Below are 18,751 nucleotides of genomic sequence, written 5' to 3' on the forward strand. Positions count from 1 at the left end.
CAATGCTCTCTTGCAGTCCAATGTGTGCAACTGACGTTCAGCAGGGCGGGTATGCGGCCTGGGGAAGAATGTTGGCAAGACAATTGACTGGTTAAGATGGAACTCCGACACCACCTTCGGCAGGAACTTTGGGTGGGTGCGGAGCACTACTCTGTTGTGATGAAATTTGGTATACGGAGCATGAGCGACCAGGGCTTGAAGCTCACTGACCCTACGAGCTGAAGTAACTGCCACCAAGAAAATGACCTTCCAGGTCAAGTACTTCAGATGGCAGGTATTCAGTGGCTCAAAAGGAGGTTTCATCAGCTGGGTGAGGACGACGTTGAGATCCCATGACACTGTAGGAGGCTTGATCGGGGGCTTTGACAAAAGCAAGCCTCTCATGAATCGAACGACTAAAGGCTCTCCAGAGATGGCTTTACCTTCCACACGATAATGGTAAGCACTAATCGCACTAAGGTGATTCCTTACTGAGTTGGTCTTGAGGCCAGACTCTGATAAGTGCAGAAGGTATTCAAGCAGGTTCTGTGCAGGGCAAGAACGAGGTTCTAGGGCCTTGCTCTCACACCAAACGACAAACCTCCTCCACTTGAAAAAGTAACTCTTTTTAGTGGAATCCTTCCTGGAGGCAAGCAGGACCCGGGAGACACCCTCCGACAGACCCAACGCAGCGAAGTCTACGCCCTCAACATCCAGGCCGTGAGAGCCAGAGACTGAAGGTTGGGGTGCAGTAACGCTCCGTCGTTCTGCGAAATGAGAGTCGGAAAACACTCCAATCTCCACGGTTCTTCTGAGGACAACTCCAGAAGAAGAGGGAACCAGATCTGATGGGGCCAAAAGGGCGCTATCAGAATCATGGTGCCGCGGTCGTGCTTGAGCTTCAGTAAGGTCTTCCCCACCAAAGGTATGGGAGGATAAGCATACAGGAGGCCGGTCCCCCAATGGAGGAGAAAGGCGTCCGACGCTAGCCTGCCGTGTGTCTGAAGTCTGGAACAGAACAGAGGCAGCTTGTGGTTGGTCTGAGAGGCGAAAAGGTCCACCGAGGGGGTGCCCCACTCTCGGAAGATCTTGCGTACCACTCTGGAATGGAGCGACCACTCGTGCAGTTGCATGACTCTGCTCAGTCTGTCGGCCAGACTGTTGTTTACGCCTGCCAGGTATGTGGCTTGGAGGAGCATGCCAAAGTGGCACGCCCAGCGCCACAGCCCGACGGCTTCCTGACACAGGGGGCGAGATCCAGTGCCCCCCTGCTTGTTGACGTAATACATTGCAACCTGATTGTCTGTCCGAATTTGGATAATTTGGCAGGACAGCCGATCTCTGAAAGCCTTCAGCGCGTTCCAGATCACTCGGAGCTCCAGGAGGTTGATCTGCAGATCCTTTTCCTGGAGGGACCACAGACCCTGGGTGTGAAGCCCATCGACATGAGCTCCCCAACCCAGGCGAGATGCATCCGTCGTCAGCACCTTCGTGGGCTGCGGAATTTGGAATGGACGTCCCAGGGTCAAATTGGTCCGGATGGTCCACCAGAGCAGTGAAGTGCGGCAACTGGTGGAGAGGCGGATGACATCTTCTAGATTCCCGGTGGCTTGGAACCACTGGGAAGCTAGGGTCCATTGAGCAGATCTCATGTGAAGATGAGCCATGGGAGTCACATGAACTGTGGAGGCCATATGACCCAGAAGTCTCAACATCTGCCGAGCTGTGACCTGCTGAGACGCTCTGGTCTGCGAAGCGAGGGACAGGAGGTTGTTGGCCCTCGCTTCGGGAAGGCAGGCCTGAGCCGTCTGGGTATTCAGCAGAGCTCCTATGAATTCCAGAGACTGGGTTGGCTGGAGATGGGACTTTGGGTAATTTATCACAAACCCCAGCAGCTCCAGGAGTTGAATAGTGCACTGCATGGACCGGAGGGCTCCTGCCTCCGAGGTGTTCTTGACCAGCCAATCGTCGAGATATGGGAACACGTGCACTCCCAGCCTGCGTAGGTACGCCGCCACCACCACGAGGCACTTTGTAAACACTCATGGGGCAGAGGCGAGCCCAAAGGGCAGCACACAGTACTGAAAGTGCCGTGCGCCCAGGCGGAATCTGAGATACTGTCTGTGAGCTGGCAGTATCGGGATGTGAGTATATGCATCCTTTAAATCCAGGGAACATAGCCAATCGTTTTTCTGAATCATTGGCAGAAGGGAGCCCAAGGAAAGCATCCTGAACTTTTCTTTGACCAGGAATTTGTTCAGGCCTCTCAGGTCTAGGATGGGACGCATCCCCCCTGTTTTCTTTTCCACAAGGAAGTACCTGGAATAGAATCCCTGCCCTTCCTGCCCGGGTGGTACGGGCTCGACCGCATTGGCGCTGAGAAGGGCGGAGAGTTCCTCTGCAAGTACCTGCTTGTGATGGGAGCTGAAGGATTGAGCTCCTGGAGGACAATTTGGAGGCAGGGAGGCCAAATTCAGGGCGTATCCGCACCGCACTATTTGGAGAACCCACTGGTCGGAGGTTATGAGAGGCCACCTTTGGTGAAAAAATTTTAACCTCCCCCCGACCGGCAGATCGTCCAGTACGGACACTTTGAGGGCGGCTATGTTCCCGTGGATCCAGTCAAAAGCCCGTCCCTGGCTTTTGCTGTGGAGGCGCAGGGGGCTGCTTAGGCGCACGCTGTTGACGGGAACGAGCACGGTGGGGCTGTCCCTGTGCCTGACGAGGCCTTCGGGCCGGCTGGTTGTACCTACGCTTTGCAAAAGAATAGGGTGCAGCCTGCCGGGCCCGGGAAAAACGTCCACCTGCTGAGGTGGATGCTGAAGGCGCCCGGTGGGAGAGCTTGTCGAGAGCGGTTTCCCGCTGATGCAGTTGGTCCACCATCTGCTCGACCTTCTCACCAAAAATGTTATCCCCCCGGCAAGGGACGTCGGCCAGTCTCTGCTGGGTGCGGTTGTCCAGGTCAGAGGCACGCAGCCATGAGAGCCTGCGCATCACTATACCTTGGGCCGCAGCACGAGATGCCACGTCACAGGTGTCATAGATACCCCTGGACAGGAACTTTCTGCACGCCTTCAGCTGCCTGACCACCTCCTGATAAGGCCTGGACTGCTCCGGCGGGAGCTTATCGACCAGGTCCGCCAGTTGTTGCACATTAGTCCGCATGTGGATGCTCATATAGAGCAGGTATGACTGGATGCGGGTCACGAGCATGGAGGATTGGTAGGCCTTCCTCCCAAACGAGTCCAGAGTGCGAGACTCCCGCCCCGGGGGCGCCGAGGCGGTATCCCTCGAACTCCGTGCCCTCTTGAGAGCAGAATCCACGACCGCCGAGTCATGGGGCAATTGGGGCCGCATTAACTCTGGGTCCGAGTGGATCCTGTACTGGGACTCTGCTTTCTTGGGAATGGTGGGGTTAGTTAACGGTCGCACCCAGTTCCGAAGCAGTGTCTCCTTGAGGACATTGTGCAGTGGCACCGTGGAGGACTCTCTAGGTGGTGATGGATAGTCGAGGACCTCGAGCATCTCGGCCCTCGGCTCTTCCACAGAGACCACGGGAAAGGGAATGCTAATAGACATATCCCGCACAAAGGAGGCAAAGGAGAGACTCTCAGGAGGTGAGAGCTTCCTCTCCGGTGAAGGCGTGGGGTCCGAGGGAAGGCCCGTAGACTCCTCTGAGGAGAAATATCTAGGGTCCTCCTCTTCCCCCCACGAGGCCTCATCCTCGGTATCGGACATAAGCTCATGTAGCTGAGTCCTGAACCAGGCCCGGCTCGACGTCGAGGCACCGAGGTCTCGGTGTCGTCGAGCGGTGGACTCCCGCATCGGCGGGGACAGAGCTCCCTCCATCGACGTCGACTCCACCTGCGTGGCGGTCGAGACCGGCGCCGCAAGCGGCGGCGGTGTCGACGGCCCCGGCGCCGGGCTAGAGCTCGCCGGCGCCACAGTCATCGGCGCCGGGGGTGCAGCCTGGCGCATCATCCCTTCCAGGATCCCCGGAAGGATGGCTCTGAGGCACTCGTCCAGGCCCGCTGCCGGGAAAGGCGGTGGGGCCGGTAGGGGTGTCGGTGCCAGAAGCTGATGGGGGCCAGGAGACGGCACCGAGGTGCCGGAACCCTGACGCGTCGGTACCTCCACAACCGACGGGGACCTCTCCTCTCGGCGATGACGCTTCGGCGTCGCCTCCTCTCCGATGTCCAGATGCACCGAGGGCGACGCTTCTTGTCCTTCTTTCGATGCGCGTCACCGGCGCCGGCAGGTATGGAGGAGGAGGAGGACGATCCCCCTCGGTCTCGAGGAGCCGGGTCAGACAGGGTTCGGTCCCGTGGACCACGGGCTGAGGGAGTGACCGGGGCCGACTGCCCACGCGGCCGCTCACCTCCACCCTCGCCGGCGGACCGGCGGGCCGACGGGACCTGTTCTCCTGGGGTCGATGCCATCGGTGCCGATGTCTCGGGCATCGATACCGGTACCGAAGGACCGGGCGTCGATACCGATGCCGTCGAGGTCGACGTCGAGGGGCCGGCGCAAGTTCCAAAAAGACGGTCCCGCAGAACTTGCCTCGCAACTTGAGTCCGTTTCCGGAGACCGAGACACAGGGAACACGACTTGATATTGTGCTCCGGCCCGAGGCACTGGAGGCACCAAGCGTGGGTGTCGGTCTGCGAGATCGGCCAGCCGCAGCGACCACACTTTTTAAATCCACTCGGGACCTTCGAGGACATCGACGGAAAAATCGCGTCGGCGAAGTCAAAGTCGTCAATGGTGGCAAAAATCACACCTCGAAAAAGAAAACGACCGTGCGGCCACTAGGCCGCAACGCGGCGTCCCCGCTGGAAACGAGGGAAAAAGGGAGCGCGTGCTCCACACGCTCAGGTTTTTTTTTTTTTGAAAAAGAAAAGGGAAACCGGCGGTAACAAAAAATTAAATAGAAAAAACAACGATCCGCGTAAACGCGATCGACTTTCCGGCGGCTGAAAGCAGAGAGAGCGGCAAAGCACGACTCTCTCCAGACGCGGAAAAAAAGGAACTGGCGGGAGCGGTCGCGCACGGGCGGGAAGACGGCCGCGCATGCGCGGTGGGCATGCCCTGCGTGCCGACCGTCCCGCGAAGCCTTTTCCGGTTGGTGGGGGCTGCCGCGGACGTCACCCAGTCGTGAGAACAAGCAGCCTGCTTGTCCTCGGAGAAGCCGGAGTGTACCTACACCTAAGCATAGGAATAGGGAGCACTCCATGTCCCCCCCCCCCCCCCAAAAAAAAAAAACCTCCTGGTTGAGGAGGCTGTAGCAGAAGGCGCCCGCCGGGTGAGAGAAGACATAGCATCATTCTGCTTTTTGATCTGGTCTACCAGGTCTTCCACCTTCTCACCGAAAAGATTATCCCCTTGACAAGGTACATCCGCCATCCTCTGCTGGACTGAATGGTCTAGGTCAGAGACGCGCAACCATGAGAGTCTGCACATTACTATACCTTGAGCACAGATTCTGGATGCCACATCAAAAGTTTCGTAAGCGTCACTGGCCAGGAATTTATGACACGCCTTCTGCTGCCTGATCACCTGGTGAAAAGGCTCAGCCTGCTCCAGAGGGAGGGCATCGACCAAGGTAGGCACCTGCCTCACCGAGTTCCACAAGTGAACGCTCGTGAAGAGCTGGTAAGATTGGATAAGGGCAGCAAGCAGAGTGGCCTGATACGTCTTCCTCCCAAAAGAATCCAAGGTCCTAGCTTCTCTGTCTGGGGGCGCCGAAGCATAGTCACTAGTACTCTTGGCTCTCTTAAAGGTGGAGTCCACCACCATGGACTTTTGGGGTAACTGAGACCTCATCAACCCAAATTCACTGTGGATCCAATACTGGGAATCAGTCTTCTTAGGGATCACGGGACCAGAGGGAACAACCAGTTTTGCACAAGGACTTCCCAGAATACCTTATGCAAAGGAGCAGTCAATGCCTCCTTAGGTGGAGAGGTGTAGTCTAGGACCTCGAGCATCTCAGTCCTGGGCTCATCCTCCATGTCCATAGGGAATGGAATGGTCTCAGCCATTTCCCGCATAAACGATGAAAAGGAAAGGATCTCAGGAGGAGACAGTGGAGGGGAAGGTTCGGAGGAAAAGTACCTGGGATCTTCCTCGGACTCCCACGAGCACTCCTCCTCAGTATCGGAAAGAACTTCCCTAAGGGAGCTCCGAGACTGAGCCTGCCTCGACACTGAGAACAAACGTCCTCGATGACTATGTCGAGGGGCCGATGCCCGCATGGACTGCAGTGAAACTTCCTCCATCGACATCGATGGGGAGTCGACCTGGGTGGCTGCCGACACCGGAGCCTCAAGCGGCACCTAGGTCAGGGACCTCACAGCAGGTGAAAGGCCAGAAACAGCTGCAAAGGGTGGCATGGCAGGCGCAAGCACCCCCAACGCCCAAGCAGACTGGCGCAGCAGTCCTTCAAGAAGCTCTGGAAGTAAAGCCCGGATGCGCTCATTGAGAGCCACCACTGGAGAATGGGGTTGGGGGGGGGGGGCGGTGGAGCAGTCGGTGGCAGAACTGGTTGAGGCTCAGGAGCAGGAATCGGACTGCTAAGAGGCCGACACATCGGCACCTCCTGTATGAAGGGGGAGCGGTCCTCCCGGCGCCAATACTTCTTCGGTGCCAAATCCTTCGACGCCCCAGAGCTCCCAGCACAGTGTGTCGAGGGAGAATGGTGACAGTGCTTCTTAGCCTTCACTCAATGCACATCACCGAGGCTCCTCGGTGCCGATGAGGACGACTTCGAATCCTCACATCTCCTTGGGGTTGAGGTCCACTGATGGATGGTCTGTTGATGTTGACGCCGACTGTGCTGACCTTGGATCCGATGCCAAAGGACCGGACCGAGCCCCAAAAGGTTCCTCTCTCTGGGCCTCTCGAGCCAGTTGAGTCCTTTTCTTCATACAAAGACAAAGGGCACAACGAGCTGGGCTATTGTCAGGCCCAAGGCACTGGATATACCAAAAATGGGCATCTGTACCTGAGATGGTTCGGCTGCACCGAGTACAACGCTTGAAGCCGCTGGGTGCCTTCAATGACACGGAAGGAAAAACCTCACTGGCGAAATCAAAGGACTCGATTGTGCCTAAGTAAAAAGGGAACAAAAAAGGGTAGAAACCCAGCCACTGACGAAAAAGGAAACAAACAAGAGAAAAAATGAACTTGAGAAACTAAAGGACCTTTTTTTAAAAATAAAAATAATAGGAAATAAATGATGGAAAAAACAAACGACTAAATGTTGAATATGAAAAGAGAGAAGACTCTTTTCCCAGGCACTAACATGGAGCACAAAATTAACCTGCTGCTCCTGTCGTGGAATAAAAGAAATCGAGGTACGCTTTGAACTGGTGGGTGGGAAGTTTGTGCGGTGCACGCTACACACGTGCCAAAAGGTTCTGGCAAAGTTTTTTCTTTTTGCTATTGCAAATGCCGGTTCCCGGGCTGAAGCAGACGTCGACCCAGTTGTGACAACAACTCAGCCTGCTTGTCCTCAGAGAAAAAAGGATATAAGACAAACTATAAAAATGTATACAAAACAAACATTTGCAAATTAACCAGGGGTGACAGCAGACAGGGGACAGAGAGATGTTCGACCAGGAGTGATGGTGGAAAGGGAGGGATGGACACAGGGCAAAAATAAGATGCTGGCAGGCAGGAATCAGAAGAGGTGGGGAGGTGCAAAAGGAGAGGAGAGAAGGATAGACAATGGACCCAGGGGGAGGGGAGGAGAGCTGATGGACTCGGGGAGGGGGCGAGGGAGGGAGAGATAGCTGCTGGACTCGGGGAGGGGACGAGGGATGGAGAGATAGCTGCTGGATGGGGGAGGGAGAGATGGTGGAACCAGTCTTTTAATAGCATGATTAATAACACTTGAAAATTTTAACTGAAATGCTACTCTACCAATATCCCCTACTCCTTGTCTCCTCCAGTTTATCTTCCCTTTTCTACATGCTCCACTTATCCAGTGCTTCGTCTCCCATTTTTCCTTAGCTCCTTGCTCTCCCAATACCTTCCTTCCTTATCTTCTGCCCCGGACTTCATATCTATTATTGGAGGAGTTCTCTCTGGTACAAAGGCAGCTGCTGCTGTGGCTTTCCTGCATGGTGCAGTTGTTCCAGCATGAATTCAAAAGAGTTGGACAAGTACAAAAGGATCTCTAAGGGAGTGATAGGGAGAACAGATTGCATGGATGGGCAGATTGGATAGGCCATATGGTTTTTATCTGCCTACATTTTTCTATGTTTCTATGCAATGTGGTCCTCGAAATCCTGAACTGTTCTCAAGTCTCACAAGCAACGGACTTCCTGTACCACACTGATTGCAAGCTGGAAGAGTCGCGTGGTGTAGAAAGGCTGTAGCAGCTGCTACAATTGAACTAGGTTGTCATATTCCTTCTTCAGGGCAAATTTTGCTACTTCTGTGCCCTGCTAAAATTGTGTGCAAATTCTGCAATGAGCAGCACTCCCCCACACAGAATTTACATGGCAGCGTCCAAAAAAAATTGAGCAATCCTTACAGGAAACCAGAAAATACCATACCTTTGGCTGGGATGTACTTATCAAGGTTTTAAGAGGAACGGTGTTAGTCTGGGGTGTGCTTATCCTTGGAGACACATATGATCTTGGTGATGAAGCATCAGATGTTAAAGACATTGGGGACTGATTGGACTGAGGAGCTGCAATAGAAATAGTTATTTTAGGTCAATTCAACTAAGCTGAAACACGATAGCTAAAATATCTTCAAAAAGGGCTTATAATGTGAAAAAAAAACAGGTCTACTATATTCCTAATGTGAAAATGATAGTATCATGCAAAGATTACATATAACAATTGATGGTAGAAATGATGGTCAATTATCCCATCAAATCTGTCTAGCCATTATCTCTATATACTAAAGAAGATAGCTTTTGTTTGCCTCCTCAAGTTCTCCACTAACCTGGAGAGTACCATGCCTTAGTACCAAGCTCCATAAACAGAGAATGATAAACCAAAACCAGCAGCCTTCTGTGGTGAAAATGGCCTTGCTGGACAGTTCCTAGCCAGCACTACCTACTAGCACAGAGACCATTTCCTATATCCACAGAAACCTTGACATATCTGCCTCAATATTGTTGTTACTGGATTTCTCAACAGTCTTTGAAGCTATGGATCATAACATCATGCTTACAGTGCTGGCAGAATCAGGTATCGGTGAAACAGTATTTACATGGTTCAAATCCTGACATCTGAACACCCATTACCTTGGGGTACCACATTGATACATACTGTCATCTGTTTTAATATTTACCTCAAGACTTTACCTGAACTGCTTCAGTTGATGGACACAAAATGCTATATCTATGCCACTGATGTGCAACTACTCATACCCACGGAACCAGATCTACTTACTGCTTTGAGTAAACTGACTGCCTAACAGCAAACTCAGGAATGGGCAAAAAAACAGCAAACTCTGCATGAACTCAAGCAAAACAGATTATGTAAGTACCTAACTCAACTGGCCAAAGACCTGACTTCAAAATACCATTTGGCAAGTATAGAATGCCCCTAAAATCATATGTCTGGGATACTGCTAGACTCATTACTTTGGTCTCATAAATTCCAACAACATTTAAAAACCATTTCTATCCTCTACAGAAACTATGAAAACTCTCCTCAAATACAAAAATACATTCATAAAATCAATACCCACAAATAAAACATAATAAAAATTATCTTCAAAATACAAAATTATACCCGAGTTACCTGAAAAGATGAGTCTCACCACAGTGGTCTATGCCATGATAATGTCACAATTGGACTAGTATTTGTTCAAACCAAGAATCTTTACCTCCACAGCAGTGGATACCAACACAATCCACAATCAAACTATTGGGGGAGATACCCAAGCAGAGGCAGAGGCCTGCCGAGATATCAGCAATCGTTCAGCAGGGACTGCAACAGAATGAACAGCTGGAGATTAATATTCCTAGCTTTAATTTGTCTAATACATTCCTTTCTGCAGCAAAGTCGATGGTCCTCCAGAAAGTACTCTTTTGTACCAACCAATTTACTTCAATTCTTTGAAGGAGTAAACATGTGGACAAAAGGGGGCCGGTTGATATTGTGTATCTGGATTTTCAAAAGGCGTTTGACAAGGTACCTCATGAAAGGCTACAGAGAAAATTGGAAGGTCATGGGATAGGAGGAAATGTCCTATTGTGGATTAAAAACTGGTTGAAGGATAGGAAGTGGGGTTAAATGGGCAGTATTCACAATGGAGAAGGGTAGTTAGTGGGGTTCCTCAGGGGTCTGTGCTAGGACCGCTGCTTTTTAATATATTTATAAATGATTTAGAGATGGGAGTAACTAGCGAGGTAATTAAATTTGCTGATGACACAAAGTTATTCAAAGTCGTTAACTCGCGACAGGATTGTGAAAAATTACAAGAGGACCTTATGAGACTGGGAGACTGGGCGGCTAAATGGCAGATGACGTTTAATGTGAGCAAGTGCAAGGTGATGCATGTGGGAAAAAAGAACCCGAATTATAGCTACGTCATGCAAGGTTCCACATTAGGAGTTACGGACCAAGAAAGGGATCTGGGTGTCGTCGTCGATAACACACTGAAACCTTCTGCTCAGTGTGCTGCTGCGGCTAGGAAAGCGAATAGAATGTTGGGTATTATTAGGAAAGGTATGGAAAACAGGTGTGAGGATGTTATAATGCCGTTGTATCGCTCCATGGTGCGACCGCACCTTGAGTATTGTGTTCAATTCTGGTCGCCACATCTCAAGAAAGATATAGTAGAATTGGAAAAGGTGCAGCGAAGGGCGACTAAAATGATAGCGGGGATGGGACGACTTCCCTATGAAGAAAGACTAAGGAGGCTAGGGCTAGTCAGCTTGGAGAAGAGACGGCTGAGGGGAGACATGAGAGAGATATATAAAATAATGAGTAGCGTGGAACAGGTGGATGTGAAGCGTCTGTTCACGCTTTCCAAAAATACTAGGACTAGGGGGCATGCAATAAAACTACAGTGTAGTAAATTTAAAACAAATCGGAGAAAATGTTTCTTCATCCAACGCATAACAGAGAATGTGGTGAAGGCGGTTAGCTTAGCAGAGTTTAAAAAGGGGTTAGGCGGTTTCCTAAATGACAAGTCCATAAACCACTACTAAATGGACTTGGGAAAAATCCACAATTCCAGGAATAACATGTATAGAATGTTTGTACATTTGGGAAGCTCGCCAGGTGCCCTTGGCCTGGATTGGCCACTGTTGTGGACAGGATGGTGGGCTCGAGGGACCCTTGGTCTTTTCCCAGTGTGGCATTACTTATGTACTTATATATTTTCTGGATTTTTTCCTACATCCTTCAGTTCCGCCAGTACCATCATATTGGGTAGCAGAGCCGGTGGCGGGAGGCGGGGATAGTGCTGGGCAGACTTACACAGTCTGTGCCCTGAAAAGGACAGGTACAAATCAAGGTAAGGTATACACAAAAAGTAGCACATATGAGTTTATCCTGTAGGGCAGACTGGATGGACCATGCAGGTCTTTTTCTGCCGTCATTTACTATGTTACTATATGTCAGGGACACTACTCAGATGATTAATATATTCCAGCAATACTAAAAAGATTTTGATAATACTCTACTTGTCACCTTAGACATATGATCACTTTACACTAATATTCCCAACACTTGAGACCCTCACGATTACTGAAGGGGCATTACAGGATCGCACAACACAAATGTATACCCAATCATCTCATTTTGACCTGTGCCACTCTAGCCTTGACAAAGAACTATTTCCGTTTTCAGAATACCTATTATCAGCAAGTATGACACCTGATATAGCAAACCTGTAAGTTGCTGACTTTGAAAGTAGATTTTTGATTGATCATCCTTTTAAAGATCACATTAAGATTATACAAGAGATACACTGACAATGTTTTTATATTATGGCAAGGAAGCAGTGATTTTTGCACACCTCTTTGGATTGGATGGTCAGGAATGTAGTTTGAAATTCAAAATACAATATGACACAGATACCTTTTCTTTCTTGGATCCTACTATTTCCAAAAGAGATATCGAATTCTAAACACCTATTTACAGAAACTCGACAGACTGCAATGCATTTCCTGATATATAAGCTTTCATAATAGAAGTCTGAAAAAAAAACCCTGCTGCTTTGCCAGTTTCTCAGATTGAGAAGGACTTGTTCAAGATTTGACGACTTTCATTTACAGTCACAAATTATGGCACAAACATTCACTAGTAGAGTACCCTGAGGAATATGCACTTAACGGATACATCAAAGCACGCCAAAGAGAAAGACAAGAATTACTACAAACAAAGCAAGACAAGAATACACCAGGCATTATTTGAACACTTCGTTTTTCTTATCTTGCAAACAAAATTCAAAACATAAGGTGACACTGGCATATATTAGAGGGTCACGAGTGTTTCAAGAATAAACTTACAAATGCATATTCTAGAGAGAAAAATCTAAAAGAAACACTTGTGCCGTCAACCTTTCTAGAGATTAGAATAGAATCATTAGAGATTTATCTCGGACTTCAGAAGTGTGGAAAATGTAGCACTTGTAAACTTGTCTGGGAGACATCGGTCTTCATCCACCCTACCACACACAAGAGATACGTAACACACTTCTAACTGCCAACACTTCCAATGCGATATATATCATTCGATGTCCCTGTCAGTTATACATTGGTAAGACCATTCACATGATTAAAACTCGCTTGAACACTGTAGTTGTATTAATAGAATCATTGAGAGCGCCCCACTTGTGAATCATTGGCATAGTGCAAATCATTCCATTGAAGATCTCAAGTTTTGGTCTACAGGATTTTCAATCCGCACTTGTATAGGAGCAACCTTGATAACGTTGTTGAGAGAACAACGGATGATTTATGAATTCAATACAGTTGCACCTATGGACCTTAATCAAGAAATTAATCACCACCTCTTCCTTTAACTTCATGGTTCATTGGCAGTATTTTTTCCATCAGATTTCCCCATCCATTTAATTATATATATATATATATATATATATATATATATATATATATATATATATTTTTTCCCCCTTTTTACTTTCAGCTCCATTTTTATCCTTCATTTCTTATATACACCAAAGAAGCTCATGATCTCCCATAATGCATTCATGGCATACTCTTATATCAAAATGTTTTCTTTCTATTTTTCCAGTACCTTTTAATAATATCTTAGTATTGATGTACTTTTTTTTAATTATTATTTACTCTTACTTTTATTTATTGTTCTTAACCTACATGACAGGCTTAAGATAACTTTCAATGTATTTATGGCACACTTTAAGCTCAATATAAATTTTTTTGTTTCTGTACATAGGCAATGGAACAGAACACCGTAAATTGTTTGCAATCTTTTAAAGATATATTTATTTTGACTTCACTTTGTATTTCCTTGTTTCATTATATTTTATTTGAAAATCATTGCATTATAAGTATTTACATTTCTCAACACTGCTGTTCGTTTCTATTACATTTTTTTATGCCCCACAGGCTTCACATTCCTTTAAAACATCCAGTGAGCATGCGCGTAATTTTCCCACACTTTCTGATGTGCTTTTAAAACAGAGGCAGTTACACTGTCGTGTCCTTTTATTTCTCCAAGATCAACTTCTAATGTACACTGGCTTTCTTATTTGCTGAATCTGTAGTAGGTGGTTTCATCGATATACTATTTTTATTTAGACTTTCTATACAATATGCTTATGGTATTGCCAGGCGGTTGGACATTTTCATTTTCTTTTCCGCTATCTGTTTTTAGAGGGAAATTGGTCTCTCTCACGCAGCAGGTTATCTTTCCCAAGGGAGTTCACATGGTTTCATGTATCAGCTCTTTTGACAACGCTCTTACCTTTTTGTTGACATATGTCACTGTAAATAAGTTTCCATTTTTACCTGGAGACTGTAGATACATTTGAGAGGTTCGTCTTAATATTCGCTACACAGTGAGATACTCCATAGCATCTGGTTTCAATCCACAGTAGGATAACATACAGTGTGTAAGTTATTTTAAGTGGAGCATATTATGCGCAGAAGATGCTATACTATTTTTCAGATATCAAATTTGCATATGAACAGCTTATAGCGTGATATTGAGGTAATTATTTAGTCATCTAGTGGTCTTATATTAGTTTATCGATATCGTATCTTTCCGTGATCTCTACAGAATTGTTTGAAGTAAATTGGCTTTTTGTACAAGGTCTTTTTAAAAGTTATGTAGACACACGGACCGTCACTCTGTATCCGAACTTCTCATTAATGCTCTTTTTTTTCGCTTAAATTATACCATCATTGGGTATCAATCACATTTTTCTCTGTTTGGCATATTATATATTACTGTTTTTATTCTTTCCTTTACATATCACCATTTTCATCTTTATACAATGATAGATCAACAGATAGCAATTATTGAAGCTGATCAGTTCCACTTGCTGGACGAACAGCTACAAAGATAGTCTCCTTTTTTTGTCTTTATATTAACAGTTACGTTGCTTGATACACATTCCTATGTTTACTTATTTACATTTTTATTTGCTTGTATGTTTAGATTAAACAGCACAAAAAAAAAAAATTGTGTGTGCTACTGGGCAAAAACCATTTGTCCTATACTAAAATTCAGTGTGCGTATTCCAAATCCGAAGTCAGAATTGTTGTAACACGTCAGGAAATTTTGTTATGCATAAGTTGGCCCAAATTAATTAAGCACTTGGAAAGCATTGAATAATTTTTTACAGAACGAGCTTTACTCCAACAATTACCTGATCTACATCAAAGTTTTCGTAGTAAACAGTATATGAAAATGTAATGGAATAACAAAATTTCAAAAAAGTCTCGTATTCCAGTTTAAAAGTCTTACTTCAGCAAGGTCCAGTACTGTTAAAAGTGCTTCAGGCATCTACTTTTGCGTTTGTGACCGGTCATATTTTCCCGTTGCAAAAACCAGCAGTAGTCCCCCATCACGTTGGGATTCCAGCGGCCTTGATATCTGTTCTCCATTGTAGAAATGTCTTTATGGAACCTCTCTCCATGTTCGCCACTTACGTGTCCCAAATTGGGTGGGAAAAAATCAAGATGGGAATGTAAGAAATGCATTTTCAATGACATTCGGCAGCCAAGTTGTTCATATGCTTTAAGCATGTTGTCTACTAGTTCAGCATAATTTTCAGCTCGCCTGTTCCCAAGGAAGTTCTGCACTACTAGCACAAATGCATCCCAAGCATTAATATTATATGTGAATAGGCTTTGCATGTATAACTTAAAATCTAGATGTGTCAGGCAAATTCGGAGTTCATATTTGGAATCGGCAGGTTCAATTTAGTATAAATCACATGGTTTTCTCTCAGTAGCAAAATCATTGTTGCGTTGTGGGTTTTATGTTCTACATTTATGATTGTTTTAACCATGTAACACATCAGATTACGAGTTTCATGCTTTACATTTAGGAATGGTCATCTGTGGTCATTTACATATTTTACATTGATGTGATTTTGCTCTCAATTTGTTTTTATAACAGTTTTACTATCTTTGGTCATGTGTGCAATATGTTCTCAGTGGTTTTAACTTATGTTTTCATAACCATTAAATTTATGATTTTTATACATGTTTGACAATGAAACGGGCAATAGCAAGGTTTTCCTCGGAGTGTGTATGTTTGAGTGTGTGTGAGAGAGTGTGTGTGTGAGAGTGACTGTGTGTGTGTGTGTGACAGAGAGTGAGACTGGGTGCGAGTGTGTCTGTGAGAGTGTGTGTGTGAGAGAATGAGTGTGTGCGCCAGGGCCCCCCCCCTCCCTCCCAGTTCCAGTGTCGTCCCTACCGCTCCCATTCCAGGAGTTCTCCCCCCCCCTCCCTCCCTCCCAGTTCCAGGGTCGCCCTCCCCCCGTCACCTTTGGGGGCATACCTTACTGCAAGGTCCCTGCCTCACCCTGTATTCTCATCTGACAGGATTCTGTGCTCTCTGCTTGGCTCTCTCATTCTCTCCTCACTTTAAAAAAAAAAAATCCGAGAACCATAAAATTTATTTTAAACAAATTTGCGGAGAGTTAGGGAGTTAGTTCCTGTCTGACTGACTGCTGCTGTTCTCAGAGCCAGAGCATTTCCCTTGGCTCCGGCTGTCAGTGCTGTGCTGCAGGGGGGATCAGCTGGTAAGTGCCGGCTTTGATTTTCTTTTTTTGTAGCGGCATGGCGGTGCAAACTGTTAAATGCTGTTCTCATTGAGGGAAGCGGCGTTCAGCGGCAGGAGTTTGTAGTGCTGAGTGTGCTAATGTGTCTGAGGCAGAGGGGCCTTCCTCCATCACGGAGCCGATGTTTTCCTGCGCTAGGAAGGCGAGGGGCTGCCAGAGTACAGGTCGTGCTTGGAGGGCTGAAAGAGGGAGGTAGGCGTGGGGGCTAGCAACTCTACAGAGTTCCCTTGAGGGCGGGCGATTACGAACCCTCGTGTGGTTGGTCACTGCTGCTTGTGACGAACCCGGAAGTACGTGACGTCAATTCAGGAGATGGATACAGAGAGCACGAATGCTTCAAGGTTTCAGTGCCACGGAGTCAGCTTCAGAACGTTGGGGGTGCTTTTTATTATATAGGATTATTTACCCATTTATATTGATTGATACTCACACTTTGAGTTTGCTCTCCTTTGTAGACTACTGAGGCAGGCACCATGTGCCTAAACATGGTTCAGTGTCAAGTCTTCTATGTAACAGCGACAAGACAATTAAGAAACTGGTCTTGTGTTATATGAATTAAAGTACTGTTTTATCTTCATGTCCCACTGCTTAAGACTTCTTCTGATATCCGCTTTTTGTTTTTTTATTCCTTCCATGGGATTCCTGTGTTTAGCCACTACATGGTTGGTTTATGCCTACTAAGATGTTTCATTTGAACTGTAGTGACATCAGCATCATGAAATGTTCCTCTATGCTGTTATCATTCATCTTATTACATTTATTGTATTTCTGTTATACGATTGTATTACAGTGCTTTCAAATATTTTTATTTCTACTACTACTATTTAACATTTCTAGAGCGCTACAAAGTGTACGCAGCGCTGTACAAACACAGAAGAAAGACAGTCCCTGATTCAGTTTCTTGTTACTACTTCTCATTTCTATAGCGCTACTAGACGTACGCAGCGCTGTACACTGGACATGAAGAGACAGTCCCTGCTCAACAGAGCTTACAATCTAATTAGGACAAACAGGACAAATAAGGGATATTCAGTTTCTTGTTAGTCTTATTACTAGGATTCAATCAGTCATCTCCAAGTTTATCTCATTTACTTATTTTAAAAACTAAGTTATTTCCATAAAAAAACATTCATCATAAAACAAACATATACACAATTTTATTCATACTTATATTTGCTCATTTTACTATTTATACAGTTAGCAAAATTGTAAGTTTTATGTCAAGCTGTACCTGCTTGCTGTACACCACCGTCTTCATGAAGGCGGTTAAATCAAGCAGTAGTTTAAGAAACACTGTAAAGAGTTGTAATATGCTGGTAATGAGCTTGTTATTCAATGGCTTGTATTAACATTAGAATGTATGTCTTTTCACCACTATTTGTTTTGTCCTGATCACCTCATCACTTACCTCTACTATTCAGAGACTGAAGAGTGGTATGTTAGTAATACTGCAAGCTGCCAACCTTGTTCTTGCCACTATTCAACATGAGGATATAAATAACCAAATCTCAGTGTGTCCAATAACACCCCTGGTGCAACACCATAAACCCCAGTAATATAGCAGATGACAGCGAAAAAAGACATATATGGTCCATCCAGTCTGCTACTCCTTATTCTCCTGCCCTTATTTTTTCTATTAAAGACTAGTCCTCCCTGGCCCCAAACAAGCTTTACTTGAACTTACTAGGTGTCATACTTTCTACTTTGCAGCCCCTTTTTTCTGGAACTCTCCCCCCTTTGGAGATTTGTGCCAAATTGTCTTCAAAAACTTCAAACCTGCCATAGTCTCGGATCTTTCGCAAAGCTTAAAATTTAAATTAGGCCTGTCTTATGGCACACTCCACCGTTCCGTTCCTTCCCTTTAGCCTCTTGACATTTTGTTTCTCTCGCCCTTCCCCTTCCTATTTGACTTTCTTTGCTTAGTTTTCTTTCCCTCATCTTACACACTTTTCCTGTCCCCAGTCTATTTCTTGGTGCAACTGTAAGTGAATACATGGATAGCCTTTCCTATTGTTATTGTAGTTCTTTTCCCTTTCTTACACATTGCAATTTTTTTTAAATTGTAAACTGCCTTGGTCTGCTACTTAGTTAAGGTGGTATAGCAAGTTCGGATAGATAAATAAAAAGCCTAATTGTGCAAGGTATAATGTGATACTACATATGCATATTTGATCTAGATTTGTCCTTGCCATTTTCAGGGCACAGACTACAAGTCTGCCTGACACTGGCCTTTGTCTCCAACTACTGAAGCTGTCATCAAAGCCCCACTTGAGCACATCCAAATCTGTCCAGCCATGATCAAGGCACAGACCGTAGAAACCCGAGCACTGGCTTTGCTTCCCAGTTATTGCAGTTGCCATCTAAGCACTGCTAAGTTTGTTTGGTTCCATTCTTGCCAAGCAGGATTCCTTTGTGTTTATCCCACACATTTTTTAATCTATTACCATTTTATAGGGCTGCACATTAATGCTGCTGCATTCCCTTCCCCCTTTCTGCCCACCCACATGCATGCACGGTC

The 18,751-nt window shown here is 46.4% G+C and overlaps 1 protein-coding gene across 1 annotated transcript in view; it reads right to left on the minus strand.

The window, feature by feature from the left end:
- Nucleotides 1-18,751, minus strand: part of WAC (WW domain containing adaptor with coiled-coil) — a 219,130-nt gene that overhangs the window by 90,119 nt on the left and 110,260 nt on the right. The window contains exon 10 of the mRNA XM_030199272.1: nucleotides 8,541-8,677. Within this exon, the coding sequence (XP_030055132.1) occupies nucleotides 8,541-8,677 (137 nt within the window). The remainder of the gene's footprint in view (nucleotides 1-8,540; nucleotides 8,678-18,751) is intronic.

Source organism: Microcaecilia unicolor, chromosome 1 (assembly GCF_901765095.1).
Source record: "Microcaecilia unicolor chromosome 1, aMicUni1.1, whole genome shotgun sequence".
Taxonomy (NCBI): Eukaryota; Metazoa; Chordata; class Amphibia; order Gymnophiona; family Siphonopidae; genus Microcaecilia; species Microcaecilia unicolor.